Raw genomic sequence first — 19,818 nt, 5'->3', positions numbered from 1 at the left:
AAACTCTCAACTATTACCATCTAAAAGAACAAGATATATAGAAACATCATCATATGTAAGCTCCCCTCCAAGTCACTTGCCATCCTGACTTGGAAATATATTATTCAGACAAGTTCCTGAAACTCTCCTCTCTCTCGGTATTGTGGGTATACTGACAACACATGGACTGCAGCAGTTCAAGATGGCATCACCAGCTCTAGTGTTCACTGCCACCTTCTTAAGGATACTAGGGATGGGCAATAAATACATTGTTCACATTGAATGATTTTAGAAAAAAGATATTTTCTTCTATTCATTCACAGGATAAGTGTGTCACTTGCTAGGCCAGCATTTATTGCCCATTCCTAATTGTCCAGAGGATAGTTAAGAGTTAACAACTTCGCTGTGGGTCTGAAGTCATGTGTAGGCCAGACCGGGTAAGGATGGCAGTTTCCTACCCGAAAGGAAATTAATGAACCAGATACATTTTTCTGACAATTGCCAATGCTTTCATGGTCATGAATAGATCCTTAATTGCAGATTTTGTTTTTCCACTATCATTTATGGTGGGATTTGTACCTGGGCTTTTCCTGATGAAGGACTTATGCCTGAAATGTTCATCTCCAGCTCCTTGGATGCTGCCTGACCTGCTGTGCTTTTTCAGCACCACACTCAATTCTGATCTCCAGCATCTACAGTCCTCGCTTTTTCCCCAGAACATTTTGTGGATCTCTGTATTAACAATCCAGTGATAATATTGTCGTCTCCCCCTCTTGATTCCAAGGATATAATTTGTCACTTACTTTGGGCTATAACAGTACATAAACTTGGTATATAGTTTCATGCTAACTGAACATCTTAATTATTGTCACAGTTCCTAGAACACTTCAGGATTGATCAATTTCTGTTGAACTGTAGTGAGAAGTCTAAGAGTTGGCTGTTGAGTTAACATGTTGCACTGGCAGCTGTAAGGGATGTTGCTATTGTTGAGTTTCAGTGTCTAAAGAATAATGAACAAAAGGGCCTAAAATCTAGAGCACTTTTTCCATCCAGACTGGTGTAAAAGTGGAATTCCTTCCCCAAAGCAGTAGACTGTGTAATGGTTATATTTTAAAAACGATGGCAGATTTTTTTTGTTAAGGGAATCAAGTGATATGTTTCAAAGATGGATAAATAAATTTGAGATATTGAACTGCATTGTATTTGAATTGTAGGTTAAGAGGAGCTAAGTAGTTTGCATTTGAATTTCACCAGATATTGAATGTGGAGATAGATAATTCACCAGAGACATGAGGGCACTTGCACAACTGAATGGTAATACTAAATCTGTTTGAACATCTTCTGCAGACCCAAGAGATTGTGAATTAATAATATTGTTCTGTAGTTTACCCGGCTAAGATGACATCAGTGTTGACATGATCTAGTTCAATTAGAACAGGACTGTTTAAATGGAGCAATTGTTTTTCAAGCTCCAGGTCACATGGAAAGTTCTGGTGAAAATGATCAAAAGGCACACAGCCAGCACTTAATCCATGTTTCGAAGTTCTGAACTAAAGTGCTCACACTGAAACACAGTAAAATGTACATATAGAGAAGGAATTGCCCGGAGCTGGTCAGAGGAATTAACTTGTGATTGATTTGATTGTCATTCACATACATTTCAGTTACTGATTGCTGGAAGATTTGGTGTGCATTTCCACCATTTCTACTGTGTAAACTTAACTGTTTGATGTGCAGCTTAGTAATCATTACTGTTTACCTCTGGAGAATTGAATTGCCTCAAAGTAATAGCCTGGAAGACACTCAACAGCATGCTGGCTGCACCTTGTTTTCTGCTGCAGAAGTGTTTCCATAGCAATGACTACTGATGGACCTTGAGAGGAAGGGGAAGAAAACACTTAAATTAAGGTAAAAGGAGAATGGAGTGGGATAGAAACAATGCCAGTAAGAATACTTCTTAGAATTGATCAGAAATTAAAAGTATTGACATGTTGCAGCATATCCTTGATTTATGACTTAGCTGTTTTCTGGAAGTTAGTAATTGAACTAAGTAACTGTCTTTTGAGTTCTAGGCCTGAATTTTAGCCTGTGACTCACTGGGTGATACTGACTAGAAAGTAACCTAGTTTTGTTCATTGCTGTGTGCAATCTTCACCCTAAGGACAGCTGGCCAGATTGGTTGTGGTGAAGTGTTTGCTATTCATTTTCTGTGGTTTAGGCATTAAGTGATCAGACCAAACCTGCTATCCATTGAGCTGTACCTCGGAATGGAAGAAAGAGGGAAAAATATTTGACCACAGTTCACTGGTCTGATTGGTTAATAGATCATTCACTGTTTCTAATGTTCACATTGATTTGAAGGAAATGACTCCCAAATAATTACTCTTGTTGATTCAACTATTTCAATTAGGCAAAACAAAATATTTTCCTACATGATAGTAGATTTTAAGTGACACTGCTTTTGAGTCTTGCAAACCCTATTTGTGTTTTTCACTGCCTGTGTGAAATTGCGTTTAGTTTAGCTGGCTCTTTAAGGCCATTGGCCTACTATTCCCTGTGGGGTAGTGGCCTAATTAGGTGTATACTGAAATCAGTTGTAGGCTAATTGCTTCTGCTGAGAGGTTCTTTCATTTGGCAGCTGCTTGCAGATCCCTGGCTCTTCAGCTGGGAGATGGGCCAAATTAACAAGGTCAGGCGAATCCAGCTGGCTGTGCTTCCTTTTTCAGAAATACTACTTTTATTTTAACAACAGAAATCCTATAAATTTCAGTCTCGAAGGAGGCCAGGCAACCTAAAGAGACCAGTCAACTCCTTCTTTCAAGGCTCCTTTGTTGTTTTGTGGGATATGGACATCACTGGCAAGACCATCCCTAATTAAGCTGGAGAAGGTGGGACTAATCTGCCATCTTGAATGGATAGGGTCCATTTGGCATAGTTACACCCACCATGCTGCCATAAGGGAGTTCCAGGATTCTGACTCAGCAACTGCATTAAATAAAATTGTTCCTTCAATCGTCACTTGTGACAAAATAAACCCGACTGATACAACAGAGCCCGGTTTACCTGCTCAGAAGAACAGTAGTTATTCCTGGTGCCTTGGATAATAATTATCCCTCATTTGACATCACTGAAACAGATTATTTAGTCATTATCAAGTTTCTTGTCTTTAATGAAATCTTTGTGTATGGTTGTTTCCCATATTTTATACACTGAAATATTGACTGCACTTCAGAAAGTATTTTATTGGCTGAATGTGTTCTGGCTGTCCTGTGGGTATGGTAATGCAAGCCTTTTATTCTTGCTTGAATGAAAGCACATCATGTCTCCATACCTGGCATCAATGATACAATAAACTGCATGCATTGATTTTAGAGGTAGCTGGATAGTTGATGATCCATGTGTAGGCACTGGTTCAGGAAAGCAACTGTTTGGTTGTTTTTATAACCTTGGCCAGAGTAAGAATGTCTGTGCTGCAAATGCTTTATTCTTAAAACCATAGGTTATAAAATTGATAGGCTATTGTGTGTGCTGCCATCCATGTCTTGCAAGTATATGGTTTCTACAGAGGCTTGTGTAATCCAATGTGTATGAAAGTCACTGCTTCTTAGTCTATTGCGACGAGTCATGCAGAGAAAACATTCCCTCTTGAAACTACATACAGTTTATAAGAATAGGTTCCAAATTATTACAAAGTCTATCGAGGAGACCTAGTCTGAGGTCTGCCTCCTGCAAGATCCGACTTTACTCCCACCAGGTCCTCATGACTTCTCAGGTGCAGGGTGCGTATTGTGCTCCAATAAGTACAATCCCTTTGAGGTTTCATATTTGAGTTGCATCCAACTTTTAGGTACTGTTTTGAAGCCTTAAAACCAGAAGTTTGTTATGTAGCATGAACTAAACAAAGGGAAAGTCTGCAAGTGGAGGAAGTGATGTAGATGAAGTACAATGCTTTCATCTGTAATGGGTTGTCTTAATATGTTACAGGGCAATTATAATTTACTTGGGTACTGCAAACATTAAAATCTGACTTTTAAATCAATGAAATATAATTATAAATTAACTTGTTTTTTAAGTAAACTGTCTGGTATTACAAGCCAATTCCCCAGATAGTAAAAACTGAAAGAAGTACAGGTGCTGTAAATCAGAAACAAAAACTGTAATTGCTGGAAAAGCTCAGCAGGTCTGGCCGCATCTATGGAGTGAAATCGGAGTTGCAGGTTGAGGAGTTCTGAGGAAGGGTCACTCGACCTGCAGCGTTAACTGATTCTCTCCACAGGTGCCAGACCTGCTGAGCTTTTCCAGCAATTTTTGTTTCTTCCCCAGGCAGTAGTTTGGAAGTAAACAGCCCAGAGTAACTTGGTGATTGGCTGAACTGTCTAATCCATAAAACAGTTAATCTGCTCAAGGGTGATGCTTTTTGAGGTGTGATAACTAAGACAGGCACTGGATATAGCACTAACCAAGTTTGAAATTTGGGTGCATGTTTCAATGAAGGCCTTTTCCCATCCTGGTATTGTAATCTAGGACATTTTTCACTGGTAAAGTGGTGGTAGTTTAAGATTTGTGAGACACAATAGTTGTTAGAAATGAGAATATTCTGAACTCCTGTAAATTCAAGATGCTTGCTGAAATATTTTCCTTTTTTTTCTCCAATTGGAATTATAAATGGAGTATCAAAATAAATTTTTTTTTTTCTTTGTTTTTCATGTCTCTTTGAAGTTCCTGATAGTCTGGATGAGGACTTTTGAGAAATTTTGTCTTGATGTTTTACTCTGATTTGAAATTAGATTGTAGGAGAGTTGTGTGAGGATTGCAGATGCTGGAAAGTCAGTTGAAAAGTATGGCTCTGGAAAAGCAGAACAGGTCAGGCAGCATCTGAAGAGCAGGAGAGTAAATGTTTCGGGCATAGGCCCTTATCAAGAGTGTGAAGGAAAAAGGGGATAAGAGATCAGTGGGGGGTGGGGATGGGGGCAGAGTAAGAGGGAAGATGATAGGTGGATGCAGGTGGGAGGTAATTGTGATGGAGAGGGTGGAGCAGATTTCCATCTCTGGTGACAGTCTCCAGATGGGCATCTGCTACAAACCCACAGACTTCCATAATTACCTGGACTACACCTCCTCCCACCCAGTATCCTGCAAGAACTCCATCCCATTCTCCTACTTCCGTTGCCTCCGTGCTCAGACAAGGAGACATTCCACTTGCAAACATTCCACATATCCACCTATTTTGAACAACGAGTTTTTCCTCGCTCCATCATCCAGGCAGCCCTCTGCACCACCTCCTTTCCCTGTTCCACTGCTCTAAACCCCCCCCCCCCCCCACACACACACACGCAATAAAGACAGACTCTGCCTTGTCCTCACCTACCACCCCAACAGTCTCTGCATCCAACACAGCATCCTCAAACACTTCCGCCAAATCCAAATAGACCCCACCACCAAGAACATATTCCCCTCTCCACCCCTCTCTGCCTTCCGCAAGGACTGTTCCCTCAGACTGTCCTTGGTTCACGCCACACCCCCCACCGAATCTCTAGACCCCTTCCCCTGCAACCAGAAAAGATGCAAAAATTGCCAGTACATCAGCCCAGGGCCCCAAACGGTCCTTCCAGGTGAGACAGAGATTCATCTACCTCCCTTTGAACCTGGTTTACGGTATTGAGTGCTCCCAATGTGGTCTTCGCTACTTAGGGAATGGTTCACTGAGCATCTCAGCCAGGCCTGCAGGGGCCAACCAGATCTCCCCGTCACTGCTCATTTCAATTCCCCCAACTACTCTCTTTCCGAACTGACCATCCTTGGCTTCCTCCATTGCCAAAACGTACCACAGCTCCTATTGGAGGAACAACACCTTATCTTCTGCCTGGGCACCCTATAGCCTGGAGGACTCAACATTTTGAGTTCTCCAATTTCAAATAACCTCCGTCCCATCCCATGACTCCCTTCCCAGCCCCTCCTTGTCACTGCCAATGCTCCCTGTCACCAACCAGATTCATTCCTCCCATTGATCAACTGGGTCATACCCTTTACCTGTCTTTAGCTGTCCCCACCACCACCCTGCCCTGCTACCCCCTTTATCTGCAGCTCCCCCCAAACCCACTACCAGCCCTGAAGAAGGGTTATACCCGAAATGTTGACTTCTGCACCTCCTCGATGCTATATGGCTTGCTGTGTTCTTCCAGCCTCCTGCCTGTCTACTTTGGACTCCAGCATCTGCAGTTTTTTTTTGTCTACTACCACTATCTCATCAGAGAGTGCATTCCAGATTTTAAAATAAGTCTCTTCTTGGTTTTATAGAAATGTATTGCTTGACACTTCCTTGCATTAAATGTTATTTGTCATGTGCTTGCCATTTCCGGCAGCCTGTCTACATTTTGCGTCATCTATTTTCATAGTTCAGATTGCTTCCAAGGGTCATCTGCATATTTTGAAATCATGTCCTAATCACCCAAGGCTAAGCCATTAACATATTTTGAGAAAAGCACTGATCTCCGGGGAAGCCCCCTACCGGCCATTCGTGCTATCTATTTTGCAACTAGCAGCCAACTTCCAATCCATTCACTACAATACATAACCACATTACTGTCACCAACCTGCTCTGTTACCTCATCATAAAAACTGAACCAAGTTAGTTAAACACACATTTCCATTAGAAATTCATTCTGACTTCCCTTAATTAGTTTAATCTTACCAAATGATTGTTAATTTTGTCCCAGATTATCATATCTAAAAGCTTTTCCACTGAAGTTAGGTTGATTTGCTTGTGTTTGCTGGGTTTATCTTCCTTACATTCTTGTTTAACCCGTTTTAATTATCCACTCCTCTGACATCACCCTTGCATCTCAGGAAGGTTGGAATTTTATGACCACTGCTGTTGCAACTTCCACCATTACCTCCCTTCATATTCTCATGCGGTTGATTCAGTCCTGATGGTTACACAACTGTAACAGCAGCTAGCTCTTTATTGATTTTTTTTTGGCCATCAAATGCCTCAATTTACTTTATCCTTCACTGTGATTTTGACATCATCTGTTTTCTTGGAGAAAGAAGATAGCAAGTCCATATAGTAGCTCAACCGAGACCTCTTTCCCCCCATGTCATAATCCTGTTTTGGTCCCAAATTGGCCCAATCTTCCTTTACCAACCTTTTGCAGTCTAACTTTGTCATCCAGAGGATTGAAGTACAGGTGAGCTCATCTGTGTTCAGTGTGAATTTCGTTATTGGTATAATTTCTTAGGAATTAATTAGGTTTTATTTTGTTTTTACAAGACTAGAGGTGAACCATTTTATTCATGTTTGCCTATCATTGTCAAGGTTGAGCGCTCCCTGGCCACATTTAGGACAGTGAAATTGCAGCACAAAGCTTCTGTGTTTGTCTGTTCTCCTTACTGCCAAGAACACTTATTTATTCCATATTTGAGATGACCTTCGGCTCTTTTGAGTGAGAATACTAATTAAGCTAGAGCAGTGTTAAGATGACAGTACTGACTACTGCAAAATAGTTTTCAATAGAGCGATCCCATGACTGATGTTGCAAGGCTGATTGATTGTGGTTTTCTTTGAACAGCAGCATCTTGAACTTGTTCTCCCATTCATTTAGATCATGGTGATGTTTATATGCTCACAAGACAATAGTCTTATTTTTACTATCTGTATTGAACTGCGTGTTAAATGGCTGCCTGCAGTAGGTATCTAATGGTAGAGGTCATATGACTATACCAAGCCAGGAAGCACTCGAGTATAATTTACAACCAAAGCATCCTCTTTTTCACACAGAAAAAGACAAATTTGCATGTACTGTTATTTAAATTGAATTCTACCCGTTACTTGTTCATATAAACAACTGTTCTCTGGCAGTAGGAACAACTGCTGGTTCTTCTAGATAGCCCCACTCCTTTTGCCAGTCTCTATACACGCCCACATGCAGCATGTTGCCATTGCCTGCACCAACTGGTTGGAATGATGCTTCAAAACTGCTAATTTCTGCTGTTGCATGAGATACCTATTTCCTTTAGTTGTTTTGATTGTGTCCAACCAAGTAATCTTTGCATTATGTGACTTCTACATGAAGTTTACTTTGTCATCCTATAGTCAGACACTGTGTTTTGTTTTGTACTGTCTGTTTCTCAGTTTGTATGGCCTGTGAAGCACTGTGCATCTCTTTTCACACTCATATAGTAGCTCAACTATATGATCACTAGTCTGAGCATTCAGTTTGTTTCTGGTGAGATGATTGGCTTTAACATTGTGTCTCGTGTGTAGAATTCTAGATTTTCAGTCTTGCTGTTGTGTTGAGTTTTCAAACTAACTTGGCCTGTCAGGCAGAGTATCATTCTTTCACAGATTTCCCTTTGACAGTTCCATTTTTCAGTTGCCATCTTGTAAAACTTTGCACAGATCTGTGAAACTTAAATCTTGCAAGAAACACTGGTGTTTACCTGGCCTTTCATTTTCATTTGATGTTCTTGTATCTGCTATTTTTATTACAATAGTTACAAACCACTTTTTCCCTTTTTATACATGGCATTGCCATCCTGCTGTGAGGTGTTAATTGAATTGTGTGAATCATTGTCTGACAGCTCTCAAATATCCACATTAGATATGTTAGTAGCGTCACCCAACATCTCTGTAGCAATCTTTTTTTAGGCTTTATAGGCTTGTTTACCTTCCTTGTAGCTAAGCATTTGCATGAACAGTGGTTTAGCCTCTTGCTATTAACACTCACCTTTCTCTATGCTGGATACATTTTCTTTTTTTGTGTGATTACCTCTACAATGTTTGTGTCTTGTCCTTTTTTAGTTTTGACCATTCTGTTGGCCCTTCCATGGATACCTGTTGATTTTCTGCACATTCTTGAGCTTGAAATGTCTTTGCTGCTTTTCTATGCAGTAAGATAGGCCTTAGATTTATTTAAATATACTAGATAGACTTGCGCTGATTTTTTCTAATGTCCTGAGTAGGCCTGAGCTGGTTATCAACATAGTGGTTAAGCCTAAGCTGTTTATTAAAATAGTTGCTAGATGTGGGTTACTTCCCCACATTATCAACAACTTTGTTTATTTCCCCCCATACATTGATGTACAAGACCTTCTACATATGATTATAATTTCTTTTGAGAGTGAGATTCTCTTTTCTTAGCAATTGCACTGTCATAGTGGGTCATCTTCTACTCACATAATTCTGTCTTGGAAGAGTTATATTTCAAATGTTCAAATTCACAGGATTTTGTGAACTGTGTTAATGCAGTCACATATCTATCAATAATCTTATTCCTCATAGAGCTCTAATGTTGAACATGCACCTTTTTGTATTGTCTATCCACAACAGGATTTATACCTACAGTTTTCAGTGCCCTGTATTTGGAAAAATGCTTAGTGATTTCACTCATCAATGGATTGGCTATTATTTTACAATATATACCCTTGTTCTGGACTCCTACACTGGAGGAAGCAGTCCTTTGTATTTATTGAGCCCCTTTACACCTCTTAATTGGATCACTTTTCAATGTCCCAAAGAAATACAAATCAATCTTTTATATCCCTGTAAGATTATTATATCTTTCTAGTGGTATGATACCAAAACTGGACAAATCAGAAAGTCTGACTGTGGTTTTTTTACATCGCTTCCTCACACTTGCGTACCAGCTCCTATGTAATGGAAATGGCATTCCATTTCCCTTTTTTTTATTTTTGTAGTTGTACGCCAAGTTTTATTGATTCGTATGCGATGGCGTTTAATTTCTTTGCTCTAGCATACCACCTAGTCTCCCTCTATACAGAGAATATTTGTCTTGTATTCTCATTCTTGGTGCACCAGTTTTACTTTGTCCACTCACTTTGTCTGTCTGTGCCATTTTGTTCTTCTCATTCTCATTTGCACAACTTTGTGTCATCTGCAAACCTGGCCATACGACCTGCCATTTCTTCCACTGACTCTTCAATATACGTAGGGAGAGAGAGAGAGACATACATACATAGAGACGGTGAGAGATAACAAGAGACATGGAGAAGGGGAGACAGAGACAAAGAGAGAGAGGATCCTGCTGTTTGTTCTCTTGCTGTAATTTTGAACTGAGAAACCAATGCTGTGTCTAGGCCAAATGAGCTACACGTGCAGTGGTATATATGATGTCTGGAGGACAAGTTTAAAACAAGTTGCATCCATTATGACCTCATAGCTTTGCAACAGAAAGTGACCTACTGTGCTCCATATATTGCAGCTGAATTTTGATATCTCGCTGTAAATATATATTGCTGGTTGTCATTCAGCAACCATACAAGTCTGACTGTAAGCCATCTATTTACTTGTTCAAAACTCTTCCTTTTTGTTTGAAATGGCTGATAATTCTGCAGAGTAAGTATCAAAACTGTTTGATTTTGTTTTAAAAGATGAGTGTTGTGAATATCCATGTAACACATTTTCCTTGCCTAATTTTAAAACTGTAGCAATATTCAGTTTTGTTTGGTCTGTTTTGGATTGGTTTTCATTGGTTGGTTTAATGGTTTGTCAGTCAGTGGGAAAATCCTGTTGACGATATACAGAGGGTGTGCAGAACACAAGAGCCCATTATTCTGTGTGTGGCTGTAGTTGGTGGTGACAGGATGGGAACGAGAGGAGTTGGTAGAGAACAAACACAGCCGAGGTTTTTCGGGGTTAACGGTCATATTACCATGTGAGGGGTGAGGATGGAATGGACAGGATGGGATGGAATGAGGAATGTCTGGGAGATGGCTTGGGAATGGGTGTTTGGATATTGGAATTGCATAAATGTAGGAAAATGACAAGGATAGTTATTTGATATAAATTACTAATCTAAAGCTACTGTTTGTGCTAAAATTAAAGATTCACTGAATTTGAATGAAGAGTTTCTGAAAAGCTGTCAGGTTATTTAAAATAATTCAATAGAGTTGATTCAGTAGGTAAAGATAATCTATATCCTTCACTTTCCAAACGATTTGTATCTAATGGACATAACAAAGTATAGTTGTAATGTTATTATAAAATTTAAAATGAAAAAAACAATAATTTGGGCATTGAACAAAATTGATAGGTGTTTTTTTTTGATGAAAGATGTTGAAATTAGGATATGGGATAATTCGAAAGAGGAGTTCCAAATTATGAAGGATTTTGATAAGCTAATATGAGAAATTCTTTCAGTTAGCAGGTGAATTGATGATGAGAAGAAATGGGTTTTTGATAAATAGAAATAGGAATAGTAAGGAGAAACTTCTAATGTAACATGGATGTGGGCCAAACGCAGGCAAATGAGCTAGTTTAGTTTGGGAAACTAAGTTGACCTGGGTGAGTTGGACCAAAGGCTCTTTCCATGCTGTAGGACTCTATATTATTTTATTCTAAAACCAGCAATCTAGAAGGCTGGTGGATGCAGGTTCAGCAGCTACTTTCAAAGTACACAAGACTGTCTGTCTCCCTACATCCTGAGTTGAAATTTTCTCTGGATTCTTTGGATACATCCAGAATCAGTGCTTATGCTGTTTCGCCTGCTGTGAGTTCAATTACCGCATTTTGGGACTTGTGAAAGATAGTACAGAACTCCAAGTATTTTCCTTAATTATACTGAGACTTGTGTGAGTTGCAGTTTCTCCCATCACCACACCCCAGCCTTGCCATTTTGAATTTTATTTTGCAGTTTTTCTTCCTGTATGGGATGGCACGGTGGCTCACTGGTTAGCACTGCTGCCTCACAGATCCAGGAACCCGAATTTGAGTCCCATGTCGGGCTACTGTCTGTGTAGAGTTTGCACATTCTTCCCATATCTGCGTGGGTTTACTCTCGGTGCTCTGGTTTCCCCCCACCGTCCAAAGATGTGCATGTTAAGTGAATTGGCCATGCTAAATTGCCCATAGTGTTAGGTGCGTAAGTCAGGGGTAAGTTTAGGGTAGGGGAATGGGTCTAGGTCGTGTGGACTTGTTGGGCTGAAGGACCTATTTCCATACTGTAGGGAATCTAATCTTATGACTGGTTTACACACACCCTCCTATAATTGCTTGTTTGAAAGTGTACTCAGAGTTAAATAGTTGATAGACAAGAGTTGCAAAACACACACAACTTCTTGAAACAAATATTGAATTAAGAGAAGTGAGGTAGTAAATCAACCAGTCAATGCATTTATTTGCACTAAAATGAGCTTTGTGCTTCACATTGTTTGTACATCCAATTATTAACCCTCTGAGTAGTAGCACCTGCTCTGTCAGAAATTGTTCAATTTGTGGCTGCAATTAATTTTCTGTAACCCTAGAAAAGACAAAGAATTTAGTCATACTAGCACTGAGGATCATTAAACAGACTGGGTTGGGGTCCACTGCACTCAAATTGCAATGTGCTTAAATCTTAGTGCACCGCTCAAACTAAGGGGGGACTGAAGTGAATCAGTTGCTGATAATGGACACCGAATATAACTCGACTGCTTAGTGACACTACGATACAATCTGTACTGAACATAACTCAATTTCTGTCTTAGAGATCTCGCTGCCATTAGCATGAAACCATTTCAGCTTGCTGGACTGAATTTGAAGGTTCCACTTTTAGCACCAAGCTTTGCTTGTGGCAAGCACACATCACAGTATTAGAATGGCAATATCTGTGCCTAATTAGAGCTTGATCTGCGCTCCATGCTAGCACAGTCTTGAAAAACTTATATTGGTGGCTTTAGCTGTTGGTTATTTGCTGCAAGGGTTTTGTGGGTGAGTCTCAACTTTTTTTTTCCTCTTTTTCTCCACAAATATCTATTAACGATCTAGCAATGCTTATGGTGATGCGCCTAGAAAAGCAAATAACAGGTCCTTTGTTTACTTACGAAATGTACCTTATAGCTTAAAACTGTCATTTTGAACTTCAGGTACACCGTGCCATTGAAACCTTTTTTTTGAAGGGTGGGAGTGGAGAGATCACAGAAATCCATGTGGATCTTTCTTTCTAGTTAATAGTATTAAGTTTGTCATATAAGAGGATCAAACATTTAAATGACATTCTTATGATCGAGTCAAAAGTAAAAGACTGCATATTCTTAATTTAACTGAAAGTGGACAAAATAAGACCTTGCAATTGTAAGAACAAAGCTAGCTCTTTGAAGGTTAAAAATCACACAACGCCAGGTTATAGTCCAACAGGTTTCTTTGGAAGCACTCGCTTTCGGAGCGCTGCTCCTTCAGGTGGTTGTGGAATATCTGATGAAGGAGCAGCGCTCAGAAAGCGAGTGCTTCCAAATAAACCTCTTGGACTAAAACCTGGCGTTGTGTGATTTTTAATTTTGTACACCCCAGTCCAACGCCAGCATCTCCAAATCTTTGAAAGTTATTATTCAACCTGAATTTCTTGCCACTATTGATCTTAAACCAGGTTTTAGAAATTCAAAGCTGTTTTTCTTTTTTATCAGAGTAATTTCAAACTCCTTCCATTATTGTGACCATCAGGTACCAAGATAGTGAAGTTTCACTTTGTTTTAAATTGGAGTTATTCTATTTCCCAACTTAAAACCGTTTGTAGACCATACTGCAGTGATGATATTCCTACCTCCAGATCAGAGCTCCCTCCGGTTCAAGCCCCACCTGCTCCAGATATGTGTAATCACATCTGAACAGATCAATTACAAAATATCTAAAATAACTTATAAACCAAAGTTTGGTGTTGAATCTGAAACCTAAGTCACTTACTTCCTAACGGTTTATGATTTGGAGATATCATTAGCATATGAATGAGCAGTTAAGGTTTCAGAAATAGTACATTAGTAAGTTAATCTTCAGAATTCATCTGCTCTTGCATGGTGAATAACTCCTTAAGTTGTTTTATTTTTTAGAATGGGAGGTTCATTAATTTGAGATTGCTGCTGAAGAAATGGAAAAATTACAACTTTAATGATAATTGAAAGGTGGCAAGGTTTGGAATTGTTAATTTCTATGGTAAAAGGTCTCATTGGAGGCAAAATGTGAAAGGGGATATTTAATGGGGTTGATTTTGACTTTTGGATGACAAACAGGTGGAATGTGCCAGAAGCTCATACATACCCGCAGCAACGAGACAGCCATGATTTTCAAGCACTGGCCTTGTTTCCACTGGGTCAGCAAGCTGTGGGGCAACAAACAGGCATCTTGATGCAGTTCACTGGATTAAGGCTGACCAGTATCGGGCCACCATCACGGTGAGTGTGGGGTGGGAATGGGCTCTCGGAATGGCAATGACCTGGATGATTTTCATGATGTGGGGGTGCCAGTGTTGGACTGGTTTGGACAAAATTAAAAATCACACAACATCAGGTTACAGTCCAACATGTTTATTTGGAAGTACCAGCTTTTGGAGCTCACGTCCTTCATCAGGTAATTAGTGGAGCAGGATCATAAGACACATTCTTTATAGCAAAAGAATACATCGTCATGCAACTGTAATGATATATTGAACAAACCTAAATTGCAATTGAGTTTTGAGAAGATTGTAGCTCATGTTGAGGTTCTGGATGTAGGTTTGCTCAGATAGGGAAGGACACCACTTCGACTGGAACAACACATCCATCCTAGGACAAGCCAGACAGAGACACGCACGAGAATTTCTCGAAGCATGGCATTCCAAATGGAACTCTATCAAGATCACATTGACTTGGACCCCATTTACCACCCCCTGAGAAAAAGAAAAGGAAAGTTCATCACCACAGGAAATGATATCACCAACCCAAAGAAACATATAAATAGAAAGCAAGAATCATTAGCTGTGCTTCGTCTGGAGGCTCACTGAAAATGTTACCCATTATGGTGATGAAATGTCTGAAAACGAACCTTCCAGCTCCATGAACAAACCTACATCCAGAACCGAGATTGCTGTTAAGTCGTTCATCTTTTAGAATAGGTTGCAGGTTTCAGTTCATTAATATGTCAATCCCAGAACTTCTTTTAAGTCACATTCTTGAGAAAACTCAAGATTTTATTTAAAAAAAGTGACATCTCAGCTCAGACAATACATCAAGGGTGTAAGGTTAGAGTCTGTCTGTATCCCAATCTTAAGTCAGACTGATTCTGTTTCCGAAGTAGGAATTTATAAAATATATCATGAATTGCCTGCATTCACTGCCTGCAGATTATGTATGTGATAGAATGTCTGCAAAGCAGAGGAGCTTCTCGTCAAAAGAAGAAGGAAGCTACTTAAGGTTGAGGAAGCAAGGACCTGGCACAGCTTTACAGGATTACAGGGTAGCTAGGAAAGAACTCAACTCAAAATGGATTGAAGAGAGCTAGGAAAGGGCATGAGAAAGCCTTGGTGGGAAGGATTAGGGAAAACTCAAAGGCGTTCTACATGTACATGAGGAATAAGAGAATGATCAGAGAGAGGCAGCACAGTGGCACAGTGGTTAGCACTGCTGCCTCACAGCGCCTGAGACCCGGGTTCAGTTCCCGACTCAGGCAACTGACTGTGTGGAGTTTGCACGTTCTCCCCATGTCTGCGTGGGTTTCCTCCCACAGTCCAAAGATGTGCGGGTCAGGTGAATTGGCCATGCTTCGGCGGGTTGGTGTGGACTTGTTGGGCCGAAGGGCCTGTTTCCACACTAAGTAATCTAAAAAGGTTAGGGTCGATTAGGGATAGTAGGGGATCTTGTGCCTGGAGTCTGAAGAGGTAGGGGAAACCCTAAAATGCTTCATTATTCATGAGAGAGAGGGACCTTGCTGACAGTGAGAACACAGTGGACCAGTGGCTTAGTGGTTAGAACTGCTGCATTGTAGCAACAGGGACCCAGGCTTGATTCCAGTCTCTGTGTGGAGTTTGCGCATTCTCCCAGTATTTATGTGGGTTTCCTCCAGGTGCTCCGGTTTCCTCTCACATTCCAAAGATGCAGGCTAGGTGAATTGGCCATGCTAAATTGTCCATAGTGTTCAGGGATGGTTAGGTTAGGTGCATTAGTCAGAGGTAAATCTGGAGTAACAGAGTGGGGAAATAGGGTTTGGGTGGGATACTCTTCAGAGGGTTGTTGTGGACTTGTTGGGCCAAAGGTCCTTTTCTACACTGTAGGGATTCTATTCTGATTCTATAAATGGATTGATATTAAGGAAGTGGATGTGCTGGAAATCCTGGGAAGCATCAAGATAGTTAAGTCTCCAGGGCTGGACCAGATCTATCCGAAGTTACTACAGGAAGCGAGGAATGAAATTGCTGAGCCTCTGGCGATGATCTTTGCATTCTCACTCTCTACGGAAGTTGGACCGGCTGTTTGGAGGGAGGCGAATGTTGTTCCTCTGTTCAAGAAAGGCAATACAGAAATCCATGGGAATTATAGGCTAGTCAGTGTTATGTCTGTGGTAAGGAAGGTACTGGAAAGGATTCTGAGAGTTAGGATTTATGACTATTTGGAAAAACATAGTTTGATTACAGATAGTCAGCATATCTTTGTGAGGGGCATGCATCATAAGCCTTGTTGAATTCTTCTGAGAATTTGACGAGACAAGTACATGAAGGTCGGGCAGTGGATGTAGTGTATATGGATTTCCATAAAGCATTTGATAGGTTCCCCATGATAACTCATTCAGAAAGTTAGGTGGCATGGGATGCAGGGAAATCTGGATTAGGAATTGGCTGGCTATAAGAAGACAGCGAGTAGTAGTGGATAGAAAGTATTCCTCCTGGAGGTTGGTGACCAGTGGTGTCCCGCAGGCGTCTTTTCTTGGGCCTCTGCTCTTTTTAGTTTTTATAAATGACTTGGATGAAGAAGTGGAAAGGTGGGTTTGCCAATGACCCAAAGGTCGGTGGTGTTGTAGATCGTGTCGAGTGCTGTTGCAGGTTACAATAAAACATTGACAAGATGCAGAGCTAAGCTGAGAAGTGGCAGATGGAGTTCAACCTGGATAAAGATTAAGTGATTCATTTTGAAAGTCAAAATTGAATACAGGGTTAAAGACAGGATTCTTGACACTGTGGAGGAACAGCAGGATCTTGGGGTCCATGTGCATAAATCCCTCAAAGTTGCCACCCAAGTTGATAGGGTAGTTAAGAAGGCGTATAGTGTTTTGGCTTTCACTAGCAGGGGGATTGAATTTAAGAGCCAGGAGGTTTTGCTGCAGCTCTATAGAGCCCTGTTCAGACCACACTTGGAATATTGTGTCCATTTCTGGTCTCCGCATTATAGGAAGGATGTAGATGCTTTAGAGAGGGTGCAGAGGAGATTTACTAGGATGCTACCTGGAATAGAGGGCTTGTCTTATGAAAAGAGGTTGAGTGAGCTAGGGCTTTTCACACTGGAGAGAAAGAAGAGAGGTGACTTGATAGTGGTGTACAAGATAATTAGGGACATGGATAGATAGCCAGAGATCTTACCCCAGGGCAGAAATACTGTCACGAGGGGTCATATGGATGGCAGTAAATTTAGGGGTGTGGAGTTTAGGTTGATCATAGATTAAGGTAAATGCTCAGTACAAGATAATGGTCAGAAGGGCCTCTACTGTTCTATGTTCTATATTCTAATGTGACTGAAAAGAAGTTCTTGAATTGACATATTAATGAACCGAAACTTGCAACCTATTCTAAAAGATGAATGACTTAACAGCAATCTAGGTATGTTCAATATATCATTTCAGTTTCATGACACTGTAATCTTTTGCTTTAAATTCTGTGTCTTATGATCCTGCCCCACAAGTTACCTGAAGAAGGAGCAGCACTCCAAAAGCTAGTGCTTCCAAAAAAAACCTGTTGGACCGTAACCTGGTGTTGTGATTTTTAACTAGATTTTTTTGTGAGGCTTTCCTGAAGAGTGCCCCTTTTCCTTGTTCTCTGCTCTTAAGTTGAATCTCTAACTTTTAGCATCAGAAATGTTGACTTTTAAGGAAGCCCACATGAAATGAGGATTCAAAGTTACTTGAGAGCCAGCTGATCTAAAATGGACGAACACATCAATGAAGTATGCAATTTTCTGGTCATTTATTCATGATTCTGTTGCAGTTCTGTTTAGTATTTGTGCCAATTATTCAACTTTTTTTTGCTGCTCTTGGCTTTGCTATTGGCACAAATGGGTTTTCTAGTGGGGGTGCTTTTAATTAAGAAGTGGAGGAATATTTAAGGAATATACATTCGATGCCCTGAGATCACTCATTGTGTACTTAGGCTGCTGTGTGCAGATCTGGGGATTAGACCTTGCCTGATGGTGGGACAACAGACTGGACAACACCAAGGTATCTTAATGCCTGCCAAACAGACACGTCCCCAATGTTTCAGGCATAAGCCTTTCATCGATTTTCCTGCTCCTCGGGTGCTGCCTGACCTGTGTATTTCTAGCACCACACCCTTGACTCTGATCTCAGCATCTGCAGTCCTCACTTTCTCCTAAACATAGCTAACGTACAGAGATGCTTTTCAGTGGAATTTAAAGAAGATCAAGATAGTCCAAAAATACCATGTCCTGATCTGTTTTACTTGACGGTAACATCGTGGTAGTATTACTGAAAGAATAATCTAGACACATGGAGTAATGCTCTGGTAATATGAGTTCAAATCCCAGCACATCAGAATTAACATGCAACAATTTGAATATGCTAAAATCCAATCTAGTTCACTCATGTCTCACACCAAATAAAATTTGATGGTCTGGACAACTTGTAATTCTGCATCCACAGCAATCCAAAGATGTTTCTCAGCAAGTTGCACTGTATCTGACTATAACCATAGGTGTACTTCCATCGTACAGAGTGAAACAGTTGAGGAAAGCAATTCATTGCCACCTTCTTGAGGGTAATGATGGGTAGTCAATGATGGCTTTGCCTGCAACCCAAGAACAAACATGACCAAAACACTAGCCATGTAATTAAGCATTGTCATTGTTACATGACAATGAGCTTGGGTACAACAGTGCACTTCCATTGATTTAAAACCTTTCATGAACTTCTTAGTTGCAGACTACACTATAACATATTGGTTCCTACCAGATACTGAATCTTGAGGCATTTGGCTGATGACTCTGAAGTATAATTGTGATGCTTAGCTGGTATCTTGCCCTTCAAATATTCACTGTGTAATTTGATCGAAATAGATAGTGAATCTGATCAGAGAGGAGGAAAGGATCGTGTGAGGGAGCCTTGGTTTAATAAGGAATTGGAATCCCTTGTTAAAGGGAAGAGGGCGGCCTGTGTAAAGATAAGGCGTGAAGGTTTGATTGGGGCAATTGAGATTTATAAGGTAGCCAGGAAGGATCTAAAGAGAGAGCTAAGAGCAACAAGGAGGGGACATGAAAAGTCCTTGGTTGGTAGGATTAGGGAAAACCCAAAGGCTGTCTATAGGTCTCCGTAATCAGTCGGACGCCATTACACACACGGCCACTACAGCGCCCGCGGCACCAACGGCCGACGACGACCGTGACGTCACGTCCGACCTCGCAGCCTCCGCGATCGCTGTCCAGACAACCGCCCCGGCGATCGCCGCACAGACAACCGCTTCCACGATCGCCAGGAAGATCGCCGATGGACTTGCGACCCCCGCGGCTACCGGGAATGACAACGGTTCTTTCGTCGCCACAACCATTTCTGCCCCTTTGGTTGCCATCGCCGCAGCCACTTCCGCCCCCACTGACATCACTAACCTGCACGACCACAACGCCTCAGGTGTCTCCGCCCCCACGCCGACTTTCGTCACCATGCGTAACCCCGCCCTCACGCCGACTTTCGTCACCACGTCTAACCCCGCCCCTACGTTGATCTCTGCCCCCGCCCCCACCCCTAACCCCGCCCCCATTCCCAGCTCCAGTCCCACACCAGGTCCTAGCTCCCAACCTTGCCGGATCTTCACCATCCCTCCAGACCTCCCCTCTCTGAGGATGAAAGATCAGTCCTCAGCAGAGGCCTCACCTTCATTCCCC

At 41.1% G+C, this 19,818-nt stretch overlaps 1 protein-coding gene across 2 annotated transcripts in view; it reads left to right on the top strand.

Moving 5' to 3' along the window:
• klhl13 (kelch-like family member 13) overlaps positions 1–19,818 on the top strand; it is a 226,404-nt gene that overhangs the window by 27,708 nt on the left and 178,878 nt on the right. Inside the window, exon 2 of one of the 2 annotated variants that reach the window (XM_060832587.1) lies at positions 13,978–14,139. The exons of the other annotated variant lie outside the window; for it this stretch is intronic. Coding sequence (XP_060688570.1) covers positions 14,093–14,139 — 47 coding nt within the window. The 5' untranslated portion in view covers positions 13,978–14,092. The remainder of the gene's footprint in view (positions 1–13,977; positions 14,140–19,818) is intronic. 2 annotated transcript variants of the gene reach the window in all.

This window comes from Hemiscyllium ocellatum, chromosome 11, assembly GCF_020745735.1.
Source record: "Hemiscyllium ocellatum isolate sHemOce1 chromosome 11, sHemOce1.pat.X.cur, whole genome shotgun sequence".
Classification (NCBI taxonomy): Eukaryota; Metazoa; Chordata; class Chondrichthyes; order Orectolobiformes; family Hemiscylliidae; genus Hemiscyllium; species Hemiscyllium ocellatum.
Note: the sequence above shows the minus strand (reverse complement) of the source record. Positions and strands in the feature narration are given on the sequence as shown.